Here is a 23,661-nt window from a genome sequence, read left to right as displayed (position 1 = left end):
TGTCATTTCGTTATCTGCATGCACAGGATGACATGGCCTGGTAGATCAATATGCATGTCAAGGTCTTTGCAAGCCCCACTTGCATGTGGCGCTATGCTCTGTGCCCTTTCCCTCTCAACTAGGTCTTCCGGATACTCATTATAAATATATCACCCTGGCGAAATGGTCCCAGCGGATCACTATAGAAGGAGTTGCAAGGGGGATGCCTTTTCACTTGGATCGGGCCAATCAACAAAAAGGATTGTGTAGCAACTGTGTGCACAGTATGGAGGCATGTTCCACGTTCATGTTGGACTCCTGCGTCTGCTGCAGTGTGACGTGATGTGTTGGCTAGACAGGTTTTCCAGATGTGACCCACTTCTGCCTCTGGTGGGGAATATGTGAACATCTGTCTGTTCAGAGCCCTGCTCTTGCTCCTCACACGCACTGTAAAGTTCTTTCAAAAACGTTTCGACAGGGGTGGGCTGGCCTTCAGGGGACTCTGGAGATTGCCATTGGGCCTCTGCGCCACGGCCTTCTATTATTCTGGCTGCCTTTATTTTCTTAGGGGCTTGGGAGCACCTGTTTACGTTCTGTGGGAAATGAATGTCGACTATGGAGTGCTCGCTTAGCTATTTCCCCCAACAGCTTCCCCTTTACTCGGTACAAAACGATCACTAAAACATCTATATATTTGTTTGACAATTAACAAACTCTGCCAAATTAGGCTGCTTATTCATCTAGTGGCGAATTGATCACACAATATCTAGACTGCAGCGAACTTCCTTGATTATGAGAAGGAGTGTTCTCTTAACTGGCTAGCACATACAGATATGGGAATACAATGGAGCATGGTAAACTCCTTAGCAGTTAGGGAGGCGTGTGGAACCCCCAAACATCCGTTACTGGAATTTGATCGTTTGATTGTGCTTAGAAGAAAGTTATTTTATCTGATAGTAGGGTGTTAAAACATCAAATTAATTGTTTTGATGTACTATGGAAGGACCTTTATGGAGGGCGTGATGTTATTAACATTTTTCATTTAACGAAATGATGGTGCCATATTCAACAAACCACTGAACTATTAGATTCTTAAAGGTCTAATTATCTATAGCCTATTTTTTTGTTTATCTCCTTTTAACCCTTTAACCGCCAGGCTATTGTGCAAGTCTATACAAAAAGGACGAGGATAATCGTCCTTGACACTTTTAATGATTGTGTATACATTAATCCGTTTCTCCTTTTTTATTTTAGTCTATAGAAAGCCTTAACAGGCTTTATTATACTAAATAAATAAAATAAAATAAATGTTCGTATAGGAAGGGGTGGCATAGCTTTAAAAGTGTAATAATGGGCCACTTTGAACATTATTTACAGGGCTTCTGTTGGTTCCCAGTCCACCCAGCCTATCGGGACCAATGTAATTCATAATAACAGGAAGTGTTAGTTAAGTAAAACATTGCCTGGTATAATGGAAAACCACAGCTTTTACTACAACTTGTTGGAAGAATAGTGGCCAGGAATTGCACAAACAAAAGTAACGTGTTCAGTGTTACGTTGTTGCCTTTGCGCAATTAATTTGCCCAATGTTAAGCCTGCCTTTGACAGTTGAAAATGCCAATCTAATGATTCCATTTGTATTTGCAGGTGTGATGAGTATGTTACCCAGCTGGAGGAAATGCAGCGGCAACTGGCTGCGGCCGAAGATGAGAAGAAGACCCTGAACTCTTTGCTCCGCATGGCGATCCAACAGAAGCTGGCTCTCACCCAGCGACTAGAGCACCTGGAGCTGGACTCCGAGCTAGCCAAAAGGGGGCGCACAAAGTCTGCTTCCAAAGCCAAGACCAGTACCCCAAGTGTAAGTCACATCCGGTCCTGCGCTGACAGGAGCGAGGGGGCCGTTATACACAACCCGATCTTCTGCAGTGAGAAATATAAAATCTATTGCGACTAGAGAACTACAGAAGACAGCCATGTTACGCATCTCACTTTTATGCTGTCACTGTCTCTGCAAATGTAGTGATTTCACTTGTTGGGTATGTTTCAACAGAGTAATATAACCGATATTATTCTGGCATTGACTGTAAATAACTCGTATAGATTTGGAGATGTTATTATCAGGTAATAGTTGACGTGATCCAAGCTCAGTATTGCCACAAATAATATGTACGGTTTTGTTGTTGTCGATTGCGTGTCAACCCTATATAATGGAAGAGGTGGTGTCTAGGCTCGAGTCATGTTTTAGTAAGTCTAGTCTGTTTACCACTAATGTTATCCTTCCGTTGGTTAATGGCAAACTTTGATCTTCTGATTGCCTTTAAAACTAAGGACAAGCAAGCATCGCGGTTTGAGGGGCAGTGAAATGCGACACGTAAAAATAGATGCGTGACATGCGTAAAAATAGATGCGTGCCATGCAAATGCAGGACCTGTACCCGAATGCAGCAGGGCCTCTGCAAGAACGGTCTGCATATCCCCATTTACCAAAGTCTAAAAGCTATTGCGGACGGCACGTTTCGGGAAAACCCCGATATCTTTGATTCAGTGTGAAGACATTTTACCCACTCTAGAGATGCCGAAAAAACAATGCGAGCTTCTGGCAGATAGGCAACATCCGATGACACGCAGTATGAGTAACACATAAGATCCGAGTACACAAGCAACGCCCTCCTCAAAAACATATCAGAGACATGAGGACGATTATTAGTGTGCCAGCTCAAACTCTTACTCTTAGATAGTGTGCCTAAGATTGGGAGAAACATTTCAGCAAATACCATGTGCAACCTTAAAGCAACATCCATTTGCTTGCTACTTAATGCGTCCACAATTATGTTGCAAACAATTACAATAACAATAGTCACAGGCTTATTGAAGGAGCTCAATTCGAAGCTGTTTAAAAAAGAAGTGAGCTTTATAATAAGACCATGCTGAAAATAGCAATGTGGCATATCCATTGAGTGGAAATTTGGGTATCGTAATAGTTCAGTGTTGTCGGAATCGCAGTGCAATTCTTCTCCGCCCTCAGTATTCCTTGTACGATGATAGTGTTTCGGAGCTCATTGTGTAATGCAGAAAATGACAGTACATATGCAAGCACATTTTGCAGGGCTCTACATTCTAGGCACATACAATTCAGGCTGTCTGTCTTACTACTTGCAAATGATGAAGTAGATTAGAATATGTTTTATTCTAAAACAATGTTGGACTTTTAAGTGGTCCACCAGCTACTTTATGTACAGTATATTCTACATATTGTACTTCCTAATTGGTGCCTATACAAGTGGTAAGATCATTTGTTGAAAAGAAAGTTGCTTTACAAATTGTGAAAAAAAGTTTGGCGCACAATGACGCACATTTGTTTTGCAACTATGGCTTTAAAGTGCCTAGACTTCAACTCTGTGTTAATGTAAAGCCCTGCTCGTTTTATACTTCAGAGTAATTTTGTATGCTTAAGTTATGACTCAATACGAACGCAAGATTGCACTATTTCATCTGTTGATAGTGGCTATGTTTTTCAGAAGCCATTCTAATATTTTTGATGTAGTTGCATCCTTTCATCGTGGTTCACTGTTTCTGGTAGCTTCTCAGCAGCTTGTTGTCTCCAACTCAGCCATAGCCCATACGTAGATAGGAGGAGTCACGCCGTCTCTGGACAGTAATCGTACAACCATAGGTCTTGCTTTTTGCTGTTGTGACTTCGCTTCTCGCACAAAACACTGGTTTTGCCATCCAAAAATTTTTGGTTTTGGTCAGAGTAAAACATGTTGAATTGGGGCAGGTCAAAATAAAAAGTTACGGTTTTAGAAAGCATTTACAACTTTGTTTTTTCTGAAGATTCTTCCTAAAGAAAAAACAGAAGCGGTTTGTCTGTGTTAGTACAGAAAGTTATTTAAAGAATTGACATATTTAATATGTCTTCTTTACATGTTTGCTGCAACAGTCTCACCTTTAGCCAAAGTGAAGCGAATTGTCTAGGTCCTTGCTAATGTTGCAAGAATCCTATGCGGTGCAATCGGAAAGGCAGGGAACATGTATGGATTACTGTTTCAGTTGTAGACAATGTGTAATTCTCCTAGCTTCGAGCTTTAATATTGCCATTAAGCAGGATTAGCAATGTTATCAATTCAACTCATTCTGACAGTTGCTGGTCCTCTTTTTTTTGTCTTCTAGATAAATTTCGGGAAAGTAAAAAATTCCTTTGAGAGAATTGGGGCATTTATCATTTTGCAATTTAAGAGCATTTTTGTTCTGTTGCAAGTAGCTATGTTGTTGTTTTATGCTCGGAAGCAAAATGAAGCATCCACATGATTCCACCCCCCCCCCATTTAAGACCCAATGTGGTGTTGAAATCTTGACTTAAAAAAGTGAACACCTTGACATTTGTTGACTGTCCTTACGTTCTACCTGAATTATTGACGTCTGTGGAAGTGAATAACATAACAATATATTGATTTATTTTACCTTCGTATAACTGTGTATATCTCTATGACACTTCAGCGGGCATGTTTCCACTGTGTATGGTGGTCCATCTTTACTTTTGCTGTTAAAGCTTGGTTTTAGCATGGACACCTTTTCTGTGGCATCACCTACCTCTTCAAGCAGACCCTCCTCTCGAAGTGATAACTGCTCTCTGTGTCGGCCTGCATGAAATATCGGCCCGCATGTCTCTTGGGAACCTAAAGCTTCACTGATCTTTTTCTCTTTTTATATACTTGTCGTCACTGTCAATATTGATTCGCAAAGCTTTATTCGGTACTTGTACAGAATCCTGCTTCCTACAAGCTGCCCCTTGCTGGCAATTCTACTGCAACCATTAACGCTTGGAACGTGCCAGTACGCTAGGATTGATGGCTAATATGCTTTTGGAAACTAACAGATGCCTGATTTCTAAGCTGCTATCGAGCTCTACCGCCACCCTCATTCTTATAATCATGAATTTGTAAGCTAAAGAACCATGATAATTTTTTCCTAATGTTATTTTATTTTCCATTTTACAGCTGTAGAGTAGTTCCTGAACATGGACTTTCCACCACGTGCGTTGAGTTGCTTTGCAGCTTTGTTCATTAACCTATCCAGTTTTTAGTGGTAGTCGGTCGCACATAAGCCCAAATACCACTGAAATAATGCTAAATGTACAGCCTTTGCCATGTACTACCAACCACTACTACTTACAAACTGTTTTCTCACGCCCAGAAAACAAGGCTTTGCCAATAAGTGCTGCTTCAGGAAGAAAACTTGCAAGTGCTGAAGAAATCTACTTCAATTTTAGTGATAAAAGTGTTCATTTCTGATCCACTAGAAACACTCCAATGGGAAGGTGGGAGGGGATCTTTCATATTTTATTTCAGGTGTTCATTTTTATCTGATTATTTAACCCGTGCACTTTTGATATTTTGATATTTTATGTTGGCTTCTATAATTCTTTACATAGAACTGTTTTATAAAATGCAGTGATTTGTTCTAATTGTATCCCCATTTTGGGGATGGGTTTTGTGCTTGTTGGTTTCCATATCAGCATGTTACAGACCTTTTTTTTTATTTGTTACTGTTTTTGTTTTCCTTTGGTCTGTGTTTCTAACAGAGTTTAAACACAACCTGGGGCTCTGCTAAGAACATATACGTATGTGCTGTGCTTCAGCAGCTGCATTTTTGTTTTTGTTTTCAGAATAAAATGTTATCGTTTATGTTTAAAATTAATGATTTTAACTGCCATGTTCATTAAGAAATCCAGGGTATTCAAATTCTGGGGTTTTTCATAATGTATTATTATTCTTAGGAATAGTTCAATGTAACAAGAAGAAAACTTGACTTTGCTCTGGTTAAAACAATAACGGGCACTTGAAAACATATTGACTAAGTAGTATTACCTACAAACTCCAGAATTCCTGGGTTTTAGGAAATTACAAAGCATTATTGATGAACAGAATTTTGTACAACTGAACCAGTTAAATTCCAAATTGGAATTGTTTCGTTATTTCTTTGTTTGCTGTGCCAAATTGTGGTGCATTTAGAAAAAGAAAATTCTAAAGTGGTCAATCATGGGGTGTTCTATTTCGGCACCTTTTTTGTTATTCATTATTGCCAGTAGTGCCTTTAATAATTTGAAGGGAGTTATCTAGGATAGCTTAGTTTATGATAACCAATGAGGAGCTGTTTTGGAATTTGGTGAAAAAGGAATCAGCAAGGAGCAATAAGTGCAAAGAGAACTCCCCTTTAGCACATTTTTAATGGGATAGTCGTAATATATAGATATAGATATATATTCAAGAAATTGTAAACAATTCTGTTGGTCAATGATACTTTAACATGCAGATCATTGCAGATTCAGGGGTTCAAAGGAAAACTGAAAACACTTTGATAAGCAAATTAAATAACTTTGGACATTTATCGAACAAAAGCAAGATGTATTAACACATTTGTGGTTGCAGTACAAAAGCTGTATTGACAACATTGATATTCTGTTAGCCTTGTACGGTGGCGGACACAGTTTAACCATAGTATTGTTGGCAAATGTGAAAAACAGGACAATATCTTCTCTTGCATGTTATATCTAATACTTGTGATTTCAGGAAACAGAAACTGAAAAGAGCATCAACAAGCCGTGCCTAATTGTTCTGGTGTTGTTTGTTGAAGCTAAGAGTGATTCAATTGGTACTTTGCAAAAAGATACTTTTTTTGTATAAAGAAAAGGCGCAAATTGTATTATTATTAATGTTTATGGGAATTAAAGATTTCTGTTTGCTGGAAGAAGCACATTATACTTCCTAGTGTGGGGACTTTTATATTTTTTATTTCTGTTGCAGTATTGATTCATAAGAAATATTGTTACATGTACTTCCTCTATAACTGGGTATTTATTTGAAATGTTTAAAAAGTACTGTATTATGTTTTATGTGCATTACCTTTAGTGGTGAATTGGTCTCCATTTAATGTTATATGCATGTATTCCTGCCAAGCAACCTTTACACAGAAAGTGAAGAGTAAATGCCATTAAAAAAATAAAATATGGAAACTGATATTTATGTTTTTCAAATTGACAAAGTTGGGAGGGTTGGTGAAAGAAATGTATTAACTGCAGCTTAATACAATAGAGTGTGTAAAAAATGTCTGTGTAAGGGTACTTGCAGTTTCAATAAAAAAACAAAAAGGCCTTTTGGATTCTTTGTTTGTTTGGCCTCGGCTTCAGACTGCAAACATTGCAAAAAGAACATGACATTGGAAGACGATGAAGAAGCATTATATATTAGCAGTGTCTTTGCTTAGTTATTACAAGTGAAAAGGATCTTCACACATTCACTAAGGTAATGAGAACAATACTAGTTAAAGGAGGCGGGATCTAGTAACATCACAAAGAACATCTTTCATCATTTATTTATTTATTTGTGCATTTATATAGCGCGCCTAACCCAGGGGGTATCTGGGCGCATTACTTGAGATTACATGTTAAAACAGATTCAGTTCATGCAGAGTGTTACAATTAGCAAGGCATCAAACATGAAAAAGATACAGTTGTGAGTTGGAGGTAACATTACCGCTCCTGTGCAAAGAGCCAAGTTTTCCAATTTTTTTCGAAGCTCCAGAAAGATGGTTCTGCTCTAATAGTTAGAGGCATGGAATTCCATAGTTTGGCGGCAAATACTGGAAAACCGGTGGCCCCAGCTTTTTGTAACTTGAATCTAGGGATCTTTAAACAGAGTGTGTGTGTGTGTGTGTGTGTGTGTGTGTGTGTGTGTGTGTGTGTGTGTGTGTGTGTGTGTGTGTGTGTGTGTGTGTGTGTGTGTGTGTGTGTGTGGTGCGGGTGGGCCGTCAGATTGATTTCTAGTGGATTTATTGGTGAGATATTTAGGTGCAGAATTGGATAAGCAGTTATGTGTAAGTGCTAGTGTTTTATACACGATTCTGTCCTGAACTGGCAGCCAGTGGACATTACGTCTTACTGACGAGATGTTGAGGGCAACGCATTGTTTAATAATACTTGTAATATTTCGCATTACGTCTTTTGGTGTCTAGATACAGGGCATTACAGTAATGTGGTTTGGATAATATGAGGGCTCCAGCCAGGGTAATGCAGCATTCAGGGGACAGAAACGGTCTACAGACATTGATTAGTTTGTATGTATAGGCTGTTGCTGAGGCAGTAGCATTAACTTGTCTAGTAAGAGAGAGGGTGGAGTCGAGATATATATACCAAGGGTTTTCTACTTCCTTGGAGACTTTAATATCAATGCCATCAATAGTGAAGTATTTGAATTGGTTATCTAGTTTCTTCAGTTTAGTCTGAAATCCAATAAGGAGTAGCTCTGTCTTATCGTCGTTTAGACAGAGGCCGTGGATAGCCATCCATGCTTGGATGGCTTGGTATATTTCATTGAGGAGTTTGGTGTCAGTGTCATATGAATCTGTAATGGGGATGAGGATGTGGGTGTCATCCGCATAGTTAGTGTAGGTGAAACCCAAGTTTTCTAGTTTGTCGAAAAGTGGCTTGGTAAAGATATTGTATAATGTGGAGGAGACACAAGAGCCCTGCGGTACTCTGCAGGTGACTGGGGCGGGCTCTGCCGAAGCAGTCGGTACGAATACCCTCATAGTTCTGTTGTCGAGGAAGAACTGTATCCGTGGTGGCTTTGGAAGAGAAGTGGGCTGCTGATGTCAGGTGTTTACAGAGGACTTTATGGTTGACTAAGTCGAAGTCCGCAGATAGATCAAGTAAGAGGAGGAGGGCTAAATTGCCTTTATCTTTTAGTTCATCCATTTGAATTTTTAAGTCTATGAGGGCTGATTCAGTGTCATGACCCGGTCTGAAGCCTGATTGACGAAGGCCTAGGAGGTTATTGGATTCAAGATGATCTTGAATTTGTAGGTATACAGCCCTGTCCAAAGTTTTCAGCAAGAAAGGTACTGTAGTTATAGGTCTATAATTAGTAGGGATGTTAGCGTCAAGGCTTAGTTTTATAAGTAGTGGAAGGATCCAAGCATCTTTCAGGTTGGTCGGAACAGTGCTCATTTCAAAGAATACATTTATAAGGAGGGGATGAAAGAAGCAAGCTCCTCCACTGCCTCTTTCATTACTGTCACCGTGCATATATCCCCTTGGCATCTGGATGGTTTAAGGCTGGATATTATTCCTTCTACTTACGGGGCAAACTCGAATGGATTGCAAACGTTTGCAGAGGAGTCAATTGGCTGTAGGGATTGAGCATCAGCTGGCAGGCTAAGTTTTTTAGTTTCTATTTTCATTTGTAAGGGAGAGCTTTTGTCTAGGAGCGGATTTTGTATGTTTGCGCACCAGGTCACGTCTTTGGTACAACTTTCTAATGGTGGTATAGGGGATTCTACTTCTCTAAGGATGATGAACAGCTCTTTGGTTCCAGAGTTAGCATTCACAATTCCCTCATTGTAGGTGTCACTTTCGGTTAGGAGGTTAGCAGCTTTGTAAGTATTAGAAGCCCTAGTGAATTTTTCTTTGTTCAGGTCTGTGGGATATGTTTTCCAGTTTGCTTCGGCTGTTCTTTTGGTATTACGTGCAGTTTTAAGGTTGGTGGTGAACCAAGTGTTTAAGTGAGCAAGCGGCTTGGCTTTGAACATTTTTAGAGGTGCTACTTTGTCTATAGCTTGACGAAAGTGTGATTGTACAACTCCACGCATGAAGAAGGGTCCATACTCTTAAGATTAGGGTGCTTGATAATAGGCTGTAGTAAAGGGAGTAGTTTTTCAACTGTAATGTTGCAATTGTTTCTAGTGAGTGCTGGAGGAGCTTGTATAATGCCAGAGTTTAAGTGAATACTGTCTTGAATGGTGAAGGAGATACCGTGGTGGTCAGACCAGGCACAGGGTGTGTTAAATAGAATCTTGGTATCACAGTTTAGGTCGGCTAGCCAATCCAGGGTCCTCCCTTTACAGTGCGTGGTGTTGGTGATGCGGTGAGAGGAGCCTAACTCTGTGATTGTGTTTGCTAGAGCTGGACCATTGTCATCATTGGTGTCATAAAGGCCTAAATTGAGATTTCCTAACAACATCATTTGGGAGCCTGGTTTAGTGTTCCAAGTAAGGAGTTGTGTAATGTCTTCATCAAATGAAGATATTGGGCCTGAGGGTCTATACATGATGTTGATTGGTACAGTACGTGTGGCAGTGAGAGGTGGTTTCATAGACAGAAGTTCTCCTGAAGGGACCCATTGGTTAGGGAGTTCTCTTAAACCAAGCTGATCTTTGGCAATGGAAGCTACTCCACCGCCTTTAGAGGCTTCTCTAACTGAAGTACTGATGGTGTAGTTTTCAGGTATGGCTAATGATTAGGTATGGCCTACTGCAGTGTGGATCCAGGTTTCAGAAATTGCTAAGAAATCCAGATTGTTTTTTGTGAGGAGGTCAGCTATATCTAATGTGTGTGCCAGAAGGGATTTTGCGTTTATAAGAGCACCCTTGATTGGTGGGGCATCAGAGTTCGAGATGACTGTATGTAATGGATTATTGCCATGGCTAGGCAAGTTGCTATTATCTTTGCAGTTGTCTTGATTATCCCTCATAGTCCTGGTGGGAGTGGCCTTCATACTTCTTTGTGTTTTATGGTAGGTAGGCAGCAGCTGGATATTCTTTATTCGTGATCCTAGTCTAGTGTTCCTGATGTTTACAGGACAAGGTTGATTGGGTGCGGGCTGGGAGGCATATAGCCAGATCCATTGGATAGGTGTGAGCGAGCAGTAGCTACTCAGTAAAGTTCCTGGATTTGTATTAACAGTCGTCTTGTCAGTCTGCAGTGCTGGTAGGAATTTGGTAGGTGTTATGGCATGTGTTGGACGTAATCGAGTGGCCATGGCTACTGTTACGTTATGCTTGTAAGCCATGTGGTATGCAGGCATGTATCAAGGCGCTAGTCCGGAAGTGAAAATGCGCAATTTAGCATGTCACCAGACAAAGATAGGAATGAGGTATATTAGCAGGGCTGGGCAGAGCGATAGAATGAGGCCATTTAAACAGGTCATTTACCCTTGATAATAAGGATCAGAGCACTTTGATAGGTCTAGGGCCAGGCGCTGACAGAGGATACACGTTGTCAATTCAAACGTTTAGCAATTCGCAGGTAATAATTGGAAACAATTTAGCAGGTCGGGGGCTAGGTATTGGCAAGGGAAGCACGTTGGCAATTCAAGCGCTGGCAATTTTACATGCAGCAAATCGAGACAGTTTAGCAAATCAAGGGCTAGGCATTGGCATGGGAAACACGTTGGAAATTCCAGCATTGGCAATTTCACACACAACAATTAGAGACAGTTGGGCAAATCGAGTGCTAGGCAGTGATCTATGAAACACAATGGCAATTCCCAATTCGGCAGGCCTGTACTGGGGGCTAGCAAGACAAAGGACAGGCAGTGCCATAATAGGTGCACGGGTCAGGTGGTGCGGGTTGAGACGAGTTAACTATATAGATTGCAGGTGCACAGTGAACAGCCTGTAGAGGTCAGATGTTGGAGTATTTGTAAATGTATTGTTTTTATAGGTATCTCAGCGGATTGCCGGCGACACGATTGACTGAAGTGGGGGAATACGGCCAATCAGCAAAGCGAGGCACTGTAGACAGGGTACCTCTTAGAGAGGTGCGAACAATAAGAATCATGACATCAAGAGAATGATGAGCAATACAGGGCAATGTCCAGTTGAATTCTGCCAACATTGATCACATTTCTTTAAATGAATGGCCATATAACTCAAATGTAAATGCACATTCAGCCACTTTCAAACAGTGCACTATGTGGCACATAAATACAGTAATAAGAGCACAATAGGGGGCTGTGCCATAGAGCTAACTGTTAGAAAACCTGTATCTTGCGTTAAATTAATATAGAATGGCAATGTGAGTGTGCAAGACAAAGTCCACTGTGGTTCCTGTCTGTTCTGGATGTATTTATAATGTGCTAGGCCTCAGCAAGATACATTCCCCATACTCCTCTTAGGTCCGTTTCACAACAGGATTGGACCAGCTAAGGAATTGGAACTGAAGGTGCCACATATCCCATATGTAGCATTCTGGCATATATTTTTTATTTTCACCAATAAAGTTTGCAATACAATCAGAAATAAACAAGCTTTATAAAATTACAAACATGGTCACAAGATTGAGTCCAAAAGAGATGAAAAAGAAGAAATAATCATCTCATAATGCATAAAACAACATAAATAAGAAGAAAAGGTATCACAATACCAGTGAGAAACTAATTAATTATGTGACGTACGGTTTCAATCTGTGCATCAGCAATAGAAGAGCTGTGTAAAACACTGTGAGCAAGGTGTGGTTTCCTGGTTGCCCTCCGTATATGCTGATTTACGTCTTTGTTCACAATGGCTAAATTAGACCTTTATTTATTAGCATGGCTAAGAATATCTGGCACAGTCGTCGTAGAGCAGTGCTTCGTAAATCCTACACTGGCAATGTACGCATCGCCTTCTTAAATATTTCTTTGACAGCTTTTGCATCACTCCTAGAAATTACAAGTTCAATTGCTATAACTATGTCCCAAGTCTTTCAATGTCATTACCCCCTTACTGACTTTTGTACTTTAATGCACACGTTTATTTTCAATGGTGGATGGTGAATAGTTAATCTTCAAATTAATCAGAGAAAGTAGAGAAGGTGATAAATCAGACTGCCTTCTGTGTTTTTATAACCTTTAGAATTATGTATTATGGATTCCAAGATGGCGGCGGAGGAAGGAGGACGTATCTGAGCGTCGCTCCGTCCCCCAACAGGGCTGCACCACCGAAGCCCATCAAATAAGTGGAAAGACTCCCGCAACATTGCATGGACCACCATAGAACTCTGGGACCGCCAAGAACTCTCGGCGTCCCAGGGTGAATGACGGCAGCCCGCGCGGTTGGGAAAGCCTGGGTGACCAGCGGAAAGGGCGCCGAACACTCCCTCGAGGTGCGCAGTGTGGAGTGTTTTGTGAGTTATCCCGCCACCCACCCCCCTGCGCGACATCGGGAGGAGACCGGAACACATCGAGGTCCTGTCTCGTGAGGGGGAAAGAAGCAGAGGAGGACCCAGCCGGCCGTGGAGACCAGGAAGCAGGAGCACCCCCACCTATCCCAAGCAGCAATCAGGGGAATACGGACCGAAGTCCGGCACAGGAGAGAATCGAGAATCGAGGGACGGCGCTGGAGCCGGTAAGCGGAGGCGGGGCGACCAGAGGAGATCCCCAGCGCGGAGGAGGCATCAGGAGAGAGCAGAGGATCGGGCCTGCCCACGCAGTTAAAACAGATATGCGGCCCTGAGAAAATAGACATACGTCACAAGAAACACCCTTGTTGCTATCAACTCGGACGGGGAGACCCTGACGTTCCGGGAGGAGAGAACCTAACCCTCTCCAGGGTCTATAGTTAAAACCCCCACAGGCACTGGATAATCATGAAACAGAGAGGCATTGGGGCCCACACAGGGGGGCTACAACAAAGGCCAGGCAGACAACAGGGGGACATCCCAACGGCGCCAGTCCAGAAGCGGCCCCCGGGGGAAAGCGGAGAGACCCATAAAGCCTCTCCCAGAGATTGGACACCCCTTTCCCCCCCACCAACACGCTGGGAGATCCCTCAGGGACACGCAAACCCCTGCTCTATGGGGGCCCCCCTCAGGGGTTGAAAAGGAGCCCACAGGGAGCACAAACTCGGGCTAACTGGCAAGGCGACTTCCATAGGAATACGGGAGGCATAACAAAGAAGAATCTGTGAAGGACGAATACCACCCCAAGACCCCAGACGCTTCACCTTTCTTATCAGAGGGCAGGGCAGTGAACAAAGCACCTATAATCTTGAATATAGACAGCAGCACATATGTCAAAATCCAGGGGGAGGCCAGCGCAATCACATCTCCAAAACCCCCAGAAGAAGTAGGATCAGAGCCTCCCACAACTGTGGGGAACGGAACAAACTGTTCCCTCAATCTCTACAAGGAAGAAAACTCAAGAAGGACAACTCTTGAAAGCAACCAGAGGAACACCAGACCCTGAAATGGCATCTAAAGAGGACATGAAAATGTGGTTTGGGGAATTTCAAACACAGTTCATGGCCAACACGGAGACGCTATTTGAATCCATTAAAAATGACATGAGAAAGGCGGTACAAGAATTAAGAACGGAAATTACGAACTTGGGGGGAAAGGACGGACACCCTGGAGAAAATCACCCAAAATCTGGATGAAGAGGCACAACAATACGCATAGGTCCAGGAACAACTGTTGAGATGGACCCACAATCTTGAAATACAGTGCAAGGACCTTGAAAATCGATCACGAAGGTCGAACATAAGAATAAAGAATATGGCAGAGTCAATAGAGGACAGGGACCTGAAAGATGCAGTTCAACAGGTCTTTAAAGAGATCCTAGACGCAAAGGAAGAAGAAGAAGTGCTCATAGACAGAGTACATCGGGTGGGCCCAAAATGAACAGGGGAATCGGAAGTACGGCGTAGAGATGTTTTGGTAGCCCTCTCCTCTTATCCCCAAAAAGAACTGATCCTCAGGAAATCCAGGACAATGGACCACATTAGAATGAATTCGGAGGAGGTACAGCTGTATCAGGATTTGGCACAGACCACATTACAGAAGCGCAGAGACATGGGCCCAGTTGTACGATACCTGACGACAAAGCAAATAAGGTATAAATGGACATTCCCCTTCGGGCTGCTCTTCACATGGGAGGACAAACAAAGGAGGGTAACTACTTGCGAAGAAGGGAGACAAATATTGGGCATACTCGAACAAGAGGAAGAACCTCAAAGAAGGAGGAGAGACAACCAGACCCGGAATAGAGCGGACTCGCATTGGAAAGGCACGGAAAGGAAAGGGAAAGGTCCGCCGCCAAGAGATAGGTAACCATAAGGAAGACATCAGAAGGAACCATTAAAATCACACCGGAGTGAACAATTAACCCAACTCGACAACACCAGAGAAATAGTAGGAGAGTCTTCCAGAAACAAGAATCAGAGGTGCGGAGGAGGGGGAGGAGGGCTCTTGGAATACTACTTGGATTCCAAAGGGTTTTAGAATACCCTACAAGTTATCCCTGAGAACAGTCGGGCATGGTGTGAATGGTGCATCGCCAGCGCAACCTTAGGAATCAAGGCCCATCTCAGGGTAGATTTGGGGGGGAGGGAGGAACAGGGCAAGTGGGGGGTTGCCTTATCAGGGAGGGGGGAACACCGGGATTTATCACTATCCTCAAGAAACGCTCTGAGACACACATTCAGGAACTAACAATCTAGAACATATAACACTCCAGTCAAACGGAAAAAAGTGGAGCACTTCCTGAAACATGATAGATATGACATTGTCATGCTCCAAGTAACACATATAAGAACACAAGACAAGTCAAAGCTCCGAATGAAAGGGTATAACCAGATAATACAGGCAAACGCACAAGATAAAAAGGCAGGGATCCTGATAGCCTTCAAAGACTCCTTGAAGGTTCAGATCCTCCAAACAGAGTCAGACAAACGGGAGATATCTTCTAGTGAACACGAAAATTGAAGGGCGCCCTCTAACGTTTGCTGTTCTATATGTACCAAACACGGGTCAGGAGGGATTCCTTAACGATACATTGGTAAAATTAGAACGATTTGCCACAGGGGAAATAGTGCTGGAAGGAGACCTGAATATAGTGTGGGACCCCAATCCTGACAGATCGGCCCCCAGACAGCAGGGGCAATGTTCCCCCTCGAAAGCCCTGAAACAAAAAATGTCCAATCTAACACTAGCCGACACGTGGAGGCATTAACACAGATCAACAAGGCTTCACATACTACTCGCATGTACACCAAACAATGTCAAGGATAGACTATCTATGGGTCACGCCAGGCATTCTGGGGAAAATACGAAAGGTAGAAATTGGTCCTGTCACACTCTCTGATCACGCTCCCCTCTCGATGGAGATAATGCTTATCCCACGACGCCCCGGTCTGTGGAAATGGCGACTCCCAGAGGAGATAGTCCGAGACCCAGTAATGGGAAAAACTATCCGAAGACAAATCAACAAATACCTTTAAAAATAATAAGCTCTCATACATAGCAATAGAAACTCAATGGGAAGCTCTGAAGGCGGTCACCAGGGGATATATAATCGCACTGAAAGCCCAAAGGGAGAGGCTTAACCTCCAATGGGAAAGGGAGTTGGAGACAAACAGCAAAATCCATGCAGAAATAATAAAGAATCCTGCACGGAAGCTGCAAAGAACACTGAGACACGTACAAAGCCAGTTAGACTCCATTCGTACAAAAAAAGCAGAAAGTCACTGAATAAGATTGAAACATTGGTACTACATAAAGGCTAACAGAGCGGATAAGCTCCTGGCCAGACAGCTGAAAGGGAAAAATCAAGATACAACAGTAAAGGCACTACAGGACGAGAAAGGGATTAGGAGAACACAAACGATGGAAATTGGGGCCGTATTTGAGCAATTTTATCGGCAATTATACTCGTCGGATCACTCTGGCGATACCCTCCAAAAGTCATATATAGATGGGGTTACACTTACGACACTAACGGAAGAGGAGAGACAAACGCTAGATGAGGATATATCCCAAGAGGAGGTCATCAAAGCAATTAAAGAACTTCCCAGGAATGAGGGCCCGGACGGCTATACAGCCCAATTTTATAAAACATACACCGATATATTATCCCCGGTCATAACGGATCTCTTTAACTCATTTAAAGGAAAAAATGATATCACCCCATCGATGAATGAGGCAAAAATGCTGGTGATACACAAACAGGGAAAAGACCCAGAACTCCCGACATCATACCGCCCAATAGCACTGATAAACCTGGATGCAAAGTTGTATACTAAAATTCTGGCCACAAGACTTTCGCATATACTCCAGAGGTTAGTCCATCAGGATCAGAATGGCTTTGTCCCCGGTAGACAGACGCACGTCAATATTACGAGGGTCCTTCATATTGTGGAAAAAATAGGAATAACACAAACCCCAGCGATAATACTGGCCTTGGATGAGGAAAAGGCTTTCGACCGAGTCGAGTGGTCGCTCCTTTTCCATACATTGAGGAAAATGGGGGGGGGGGAGTTATTCATTAAAATGATCAAAGCTAACTATACATCACCCACCATCAGAGTTGCTGTGAATGGAGCCTTCTCCGAGAAAATTCAAATTGATAGGGGGACGAAACAAGGATGCCCCTTGTCCCCCCTGTTATAAGCCCTCTTTTTAGAACCCCTATTGTTGCGGATAAGAAGCAAAAAAGAAATAAAGGGCATAGACATGGGAGGTTCAGAACATAAAATATCTGCATACGCAGATGATATGCTAGTGATGCTGGGGGACCCGGAAAACTCCCTCCCTCTTCTCATGCAGAAAATAGAAACATTTGGTGCAGTGTCAGGTCTTAAGATTAACAGACAAAAATCGGAAACATTGATACTAGCGGGAGACTCAGCAGATTCGATCAATAGCAGAAAAACTGCATTTAAAAATTGCACAGCAGGGAGTCCAATATTTGGGAATTACCCTGACCCACAAAATTCAATATCTATATGCCCAAAACTACCCCTCGATGCTAAGACAAATAAAAAGGGACTTGGAGAAGTGGAATCCACTAGCAATAACATGGTGGGGGCAGATGACGGTGATTAAGATGACCATCCTTCCCAAACTCACTTACCTGTTTCAAGCCCTACCAATAAGACTACCTCCGAAATTCTTTAAATCCCTAACAAAAGCGGTTACAGAATACATATGGCAGGGGAAAACACTGAGGGCCGCTAACACAGTTCTCACAGCTGCTAGAAAAGATGGGGGATGTGCACTTCCCCACTTTAGGAAATATTATGAGGCTACCCAACTCTGGATTTTGAAAGAATGGATACCGGATAACTCTGAGAAGCTGTGGGCAGCACAAGATAGGGCAGTAGCTACCACACCCACCAGACACCTGCTATGGCTTGGGAGGAAACATAGACATCCCAATTTACGAATAAGTGAGATCATGGCACTAGAAATATAGGACAAAGCCACAAAGAAGGGCACATTAACAAAAAACCCGGCACCCTTCATGCCCCTATTTAAAAACCCTGAATTCCCACCAGGACTAGAGAAGAAGGCATATCTAAAATGGGAGCAGGCAGGCTGCAAAATGGTGGGGGATATGTTCCAGGAAGGACAGATAAGAACATTTGAAGACTGTACCACACTATTGAATCTCAACGCCACAGATAGATATAGATATGATCAACTATACCACTGGCTAGATTCACCCGCAATAAGAGAAGCCGCTGCTAGAGAATTAACCCCATTTGAAAAATATATTATGACAAACGATGGATCCAGGAAGCTGGTTTCGAACATGTACAGATTTATAAATTCTCTTGAGGAGGAAGTACAATGGCCATACATCAAGAGATGGGAAAAGACCTTAAGGAAAAAGATACCCAGGGAATGGTGGGAATACACATGGGAGCTGATACCCAAATTAACGAAAGCAATACATTCAAAAGAAATGTGGATGAAAATTCTCCTCCAATGGCATTACACACCATAAAGACTACACACCATGTACAGGGGTGTCTCCAAGGCATGTTGGAAGGATTGTGGGGGGCGGGGAGGCAATTTGCAGCACATATGGTGGGACTGCCCTAACCTACAACAATATTGGAGTGATTTTAAGGCGCACATGAAGTTAATGTTCGCAGACATGGGGGAGGTGTGGCTATGTGGGATATGGGACCCGAACGATAGAACTCTCACCAAAACTCAGAAAATAAACTTTATGGGCCTGTTATTTGGAGTCTGGTTGGAAATAGCCCAAAAATGGAAGCAGAAATACCCACCAATGGCGTTAAACTGGCTAAGAAGAGTATGGTCTCATATAACGATGAAACATATAACCTACAATCTTCAAGGGAACCATCTAAAATTCAAGGATGATTGGCAGGGACCCTGGAATACTTACAAAGTAAGAACAGTGGTGCCCACACAAAATAAAGATATTAGACATGTTTAGATAAACTGTTGTAGAGACACTCGGAGTATGGATCACTGCCCAATCAACTGTCCTGGGGAATTACAGGCCCATCACTACTGTACCATTCCTGCTCAAAATTTTGGACAATGCAGCTTACCTGCAAGTCCAAAAGTTCTTAGAGGATAACCGTCTCCTCGGCACTCTATAATCCAATCTTGGATGGCAGAGAATTGGCAAAAATACTGAAATCCTCCTCATTGGGTCACCCTTCACTTTGGGCAACCTCAGAGATCAGTACGCCTCTTCCACCATTGATAACATTCCGATCAAGGTCTCTAACCATGTTAATACACTCTCTGTCTATGGATAGACAGGTCAATGCTATCGCTGCCGTCTCAGCCTACTACTCCAAAGTCCTCAACGCAGCCAGGCCCTTCTTGGCCCGCCAAAACTGCCTCACCATTGCTAGGGCAATTATCGGGTCAAGACTAGACTATTGTAATGCCCTTCTCGTGGGGACCTCCAACAAACACCTGGCCAAATTGCAGCTAGCCCAAAACAATGCACCAAGGGCAGCCACTGGCACTGCAAGAAGAGACCATGGGCCTCATTATGACCCGGGCGGTAAGGGATTTCCGGTACCGGTAAGGGCACCGGTACTGGTAATCCCTTACCGCCCTACTACGAGTTCCCTTTGCGGGTCCTCCCTTAACGCCTGGTTTTACCAGGTGTTAAGGACAGGACTCGCAAAGGGACCTTAGAGCTAATAACGGTACCGCAATTTGCGGTGCCGTTATTAGCGCCTTCCCCATTCCCATTGAGCCCTATGGGGGCTCAATGGGAATGGGGAAGGGCCCTGGTGAATGGGGAATTACCGCCCCGCCAACCTTGGAATGGGTCGGTAATAGCTCCATTCACCAGGGCGGAGTCGGTGAGGTTTTGGAGTCAGCCATGGTGCTAATAGCGCCATGGTTATCTCCAACCTCGTAATGACCCCCCATATCTCCGAAATCAGAAGCCAAGTACACTGGCTCCATGTCAAAGAGAGAATTGTCTTCAAAACTCTTGCTCTCACCCACAAATGCCTTCACGAACTTGCCCCTCCCAACCTGACTAACAGAATCACCAGGCACACAGCCACGAGACCCCTTAGATCCTGTTATTCCAACACAATTGTCACGCCTACTACACGGAAGGTGTGCGCTGGTGGCTCCAGCTTCCCCACTCAAGCGGCTTCGCACTGGAACGCTCTGCCACCTCACCTAAGACTTATTGAGTCACACCTAGTCTTTTGCAAGGCTATCAAAACTAGACTCTTTGTCTAACTGATTATGTAATTTAATCTTTATCAGCCACCTCCTGCATATATGCCTGCCAATGTGTAACTAAGAGCCCTCGGGCACCTGTCTGTAATCTTAAGTCTGCTTATCTTCTGTAACAGTGCCTTGATGCCTTATGTGCTGCAAGTGCGCTTAACAAATGCAAATAAATAAATAAATAAGGACTATCCCGGTGGGGGAGAGGGAGGGGAGGAGTTTGAATTTCTTTGTTGTAAAATCAATAAAAATATCTTTAAAAAAATAATTATGCATTATTTGCATTGTCTAAGCAATTAAATCGCCCCAAAAGAAAGAGTGCTGGCTATAAAGCCAGTGATGCCATGGTATATAGATTTTAAAAAAGTGTTATTTCTGAAACTGTAACATTATTTACAATTCGCTTTTCTTTCTGAATATGGCTTTTCACAGGAACATGGCATATATACTTCGATGTAATTAGTGGTAGTAGGACCACTCGAGTGCAACAATGATCATTTTCTAAAAAGTGTGGCCTTTGTCAATGTGAAGTATGAAAAATACTGTTACAGAATACGGTTGTTAAATGGTAATGCCCCACTTTCACTTCCATTTCTCATAATCCCTTATTTTTAAAATGTACACATATGGAGCATCATTTTCATTGTGCTCTTATATGTTCAAGTGTAGACTTACGTGTAAACAGTTCTTGCACTGGAAGAAGTCCTTAAATGTGAGCAGTTCTCTTTGTCTTATTATTATTCTTTTTGTCAAAGGGTGTAACTAAAAACAAGGAAATCCATGAATGAGGCCTGGCATGTGCTTTCATAGTGGACCAGATGTACGTCATTCCTTATGCAAACCAGCAAAACCCAGGTGGTATTCTGTGTTACACCGAACGGTTCGGAAGTTGGTAAGCGCCTTTACGCTTTGCTCACCTGATCATTACGACAGGACCACAAACATCCAGCTGACCTGAATTTACTGTAGGATCAGAATGACCACCATTGCAGCATGTGATATTATTTCACAGTAAGATTTTTTGCATTCAATTATTTCATACAATTTTATATCAATAATGGTGGACAAAATGCTGTCTATGCACAACCTGCTAAATTCTGAACAATAGGTTTCCTTTGTTTCCACCAATAACTCAGCGTGGCCTTAGAGGGATAATTTGACGGATTCCTTTTTGAATGGTGAGTAAAATCCGCATTCTGACTCGCTTAGAAACACCGTTTTTTAAACCTTCCACTACAAGGTAACAAACAATTCTATATGTTATGTTGTGAAGTTTATATACTACACCAAACCAACTCCTCCCTAGTAATCTTAGAGCTCCCAACCTTGTCTGGAAAGAGGTGTCGAATCGAATCCCGGCCGTGGGATTCTGGACCTCAGAAGGAAAAGGAATGAGAGAGGGGAGAAAAAGGGAATGGAAAGGGGAAACAAACAATTGACGAAGAAGGGAAGACAAAACAAGTGGATAACATGAGACAGGCAATGTTTGAAAAGGAAGAGCTCCAATAAGATTGGAGTGTGATATTAAACGAAGAATTCAAAGGTGGCATTACACAGAAGAATTGAAGGCTGATTTGTTATGTAGTGTTACATATATATTGTTATGAAGAGCTGTGTGATGGATTCGACATTAACTCAAAAGGTCCCTTGAAGTGTGGAGGTTTTTTCTTGTCTGCGAGTGCATTGTTACTGTCTCCAATTACACAAGAGCAGCATGCTGAGACTGTCAATCAAGCTGCTCAGTTCAGGATAGACTGTGCGAGCAGTTGTATGTGAAACTGAAAGCATCAGTCAAGGAAATGGTAAAAATACATCTATTAAAATGGGAAAGTGCAAGTCTTGGCATCTAACAGGAGAGATTTACCCTTCTGATCTTGAAATTACCATTTAAGGGCATTCACGATCGCCCCCCAAAATTAGAAAAGTGGAGATAAACTCTAAATGTCATCAATGATAGTAAAACATTATCTAAGGATTATCTTAATCATTGGAGGACATGACAAAACTAAATCTGAAAGCAGGACAACGAGTCTAATGGGCACCATACTGTGAATGAAATGAAAGAGTCATAGATATTACCTTCTTCGTTGATTTCCTTGTTGTCATGAGTGTGAGTATAACTGTCTATTAAGGCTCTGCAACCAGTGCCCCTAAAGCCAAGTAATCGACGGATAGGGAGTCACACGGGTTAGCAATATTCCCATTTAGTTTTGTGTTTAATGTGAAACTAAGACCTATCAGCCTTAGTCTTAGGCAGCTACTTAAAGACACCATGCCGGCTCTAAGCAGACGGCATTGAGGAGGCTGCTGGTCACGTGACCAGGCCCTGCCACTCAGTTGCTCAGCCCACCACCACTTTTCACACCTTCTAGGCAGCCTCTTTTCCTTGCAGTTGGTGAGCAGGTGCAAGTTGCTCTTGGTTATGTGACTTAAGCCCACACACCAGCTTAGCCCTGCCTCTTTCTTTCTTATCTCTTAGATCATGAGTGTGTCTCACCCAGGCATCCGAAGCGAAGGGCAGATGAAGAAAAAGACAGTACCTGTTTGGCCCAGGAGGACCCAGGACCAGAACGCTGCTCCTTTAACATCGGATAAACTCCCTTGAATATGTGTTTCACCCCTCTCTTCCAACAGTCCATCACTACCATCGGCAACCACGCCACTCACTAGCAACTTCATGGACACCACAACACAGCAGTATCTCCCGCATCACCATATACCCCATCAGCAATCCATCATCTACCACAAAAACTGATGTTCACCAATGCCTGCTCGGCAGTGAACCAAGCAGCAGACATTGCCGACCTCATCACCACACATCTCTTGGGTGGCGCCTTCATTTCTGAGACCAGGATGACATTCACCTCCACTCACATCCTAGATATCCTCATCCCAAACGGTTACAGGATTCAACAACAAGACCATTCAAACGATATTGGCTGAGGCTTTGCCATCATTGACAAGGCATTGCCAGGCACTCAACTGGACATCGCGACCAATGGCTCATATCATGTTGTAGGATGACACTGATGACAACACAAATTGCACCACTGATCCCATTACTGGTGACAACACTAATTACATTTTATATAACAGATTACATAAATAACGGCATTAGACATAACATCATTAATAAGTTAGCTCATAAAAACGTTGATTTTCTCAATACAAATTTTGGCCATGGACTTGGCCAAAACGAAGGCTGTGGTCACTGGCCATCACCAAAGGCCATAGCTAGTGATGAGTTAGTTTTGCAAAATACCAATGTGCATGGTTAAAAGCCATGCCTAGTAGCCCGTCACCATTTTAAAATATACACTGGGCATCTTTAAAAGCTGCACTCCGTAGCTATAGCTAAAGGCCATAGCTAGTGCCCATTAATATGTTAGAATATACAGTTGGCAT

At 42.7% G+C, this 23,661-nt stretch overlaps 1 protein-coding gene across 2 annotated transcripts in view; it reads left to right on the top strand.

The window, feature by feature from the left end:
- Positions 1–7,128, top strand: part of BICD2 (BICD cargo adaptor 2) — a 482,602-nt gene extending 475,474 nt beyond the window's left edge. The window contains exons 7-8 of one of the 2 annotated variants that reach the window (XM_069643615.1): positions 1,627–1,837; positions 4,976–7,128. In XM_069643615.1, coding sequence (XP_069499716.1) covers positions 1,627–1,837; positions 4,976–4,981 — 217 coding nt within the window. In that variant the 3' untranslated portion in view covers positions 4,982–7,128. Of the gene's footprint in view, positions 1–1,626 lie in introns of both variants that reach the window. The other variant, XM_069643614.1, reaches the window with a different exon arrangement.
- Positions 7,129–23,661: the final 16,533 nt, after the last annotated feature.

The sequence above is a fragment of the Ambystoma mexicanum genome, chromosome 2p (assembly GCF_040938575.1).
Source record: "Ambystoma mexicanum isolate Mex_15411 chromosome 2p, UKY_AmexF1_1, whole genome shotgun sequence".
In the NCBI taxonomy this organism is placed as follows: domain Eukaryota; kingdom Metazoa; phylum Chordata; class Amphibia; order Caudata; family Ambystomatidae; genus Ambystoma; species Ambystoma mexicanum.
This window is presented reverse-complemented; position numbering and strand designations above follow the sequence as displayed.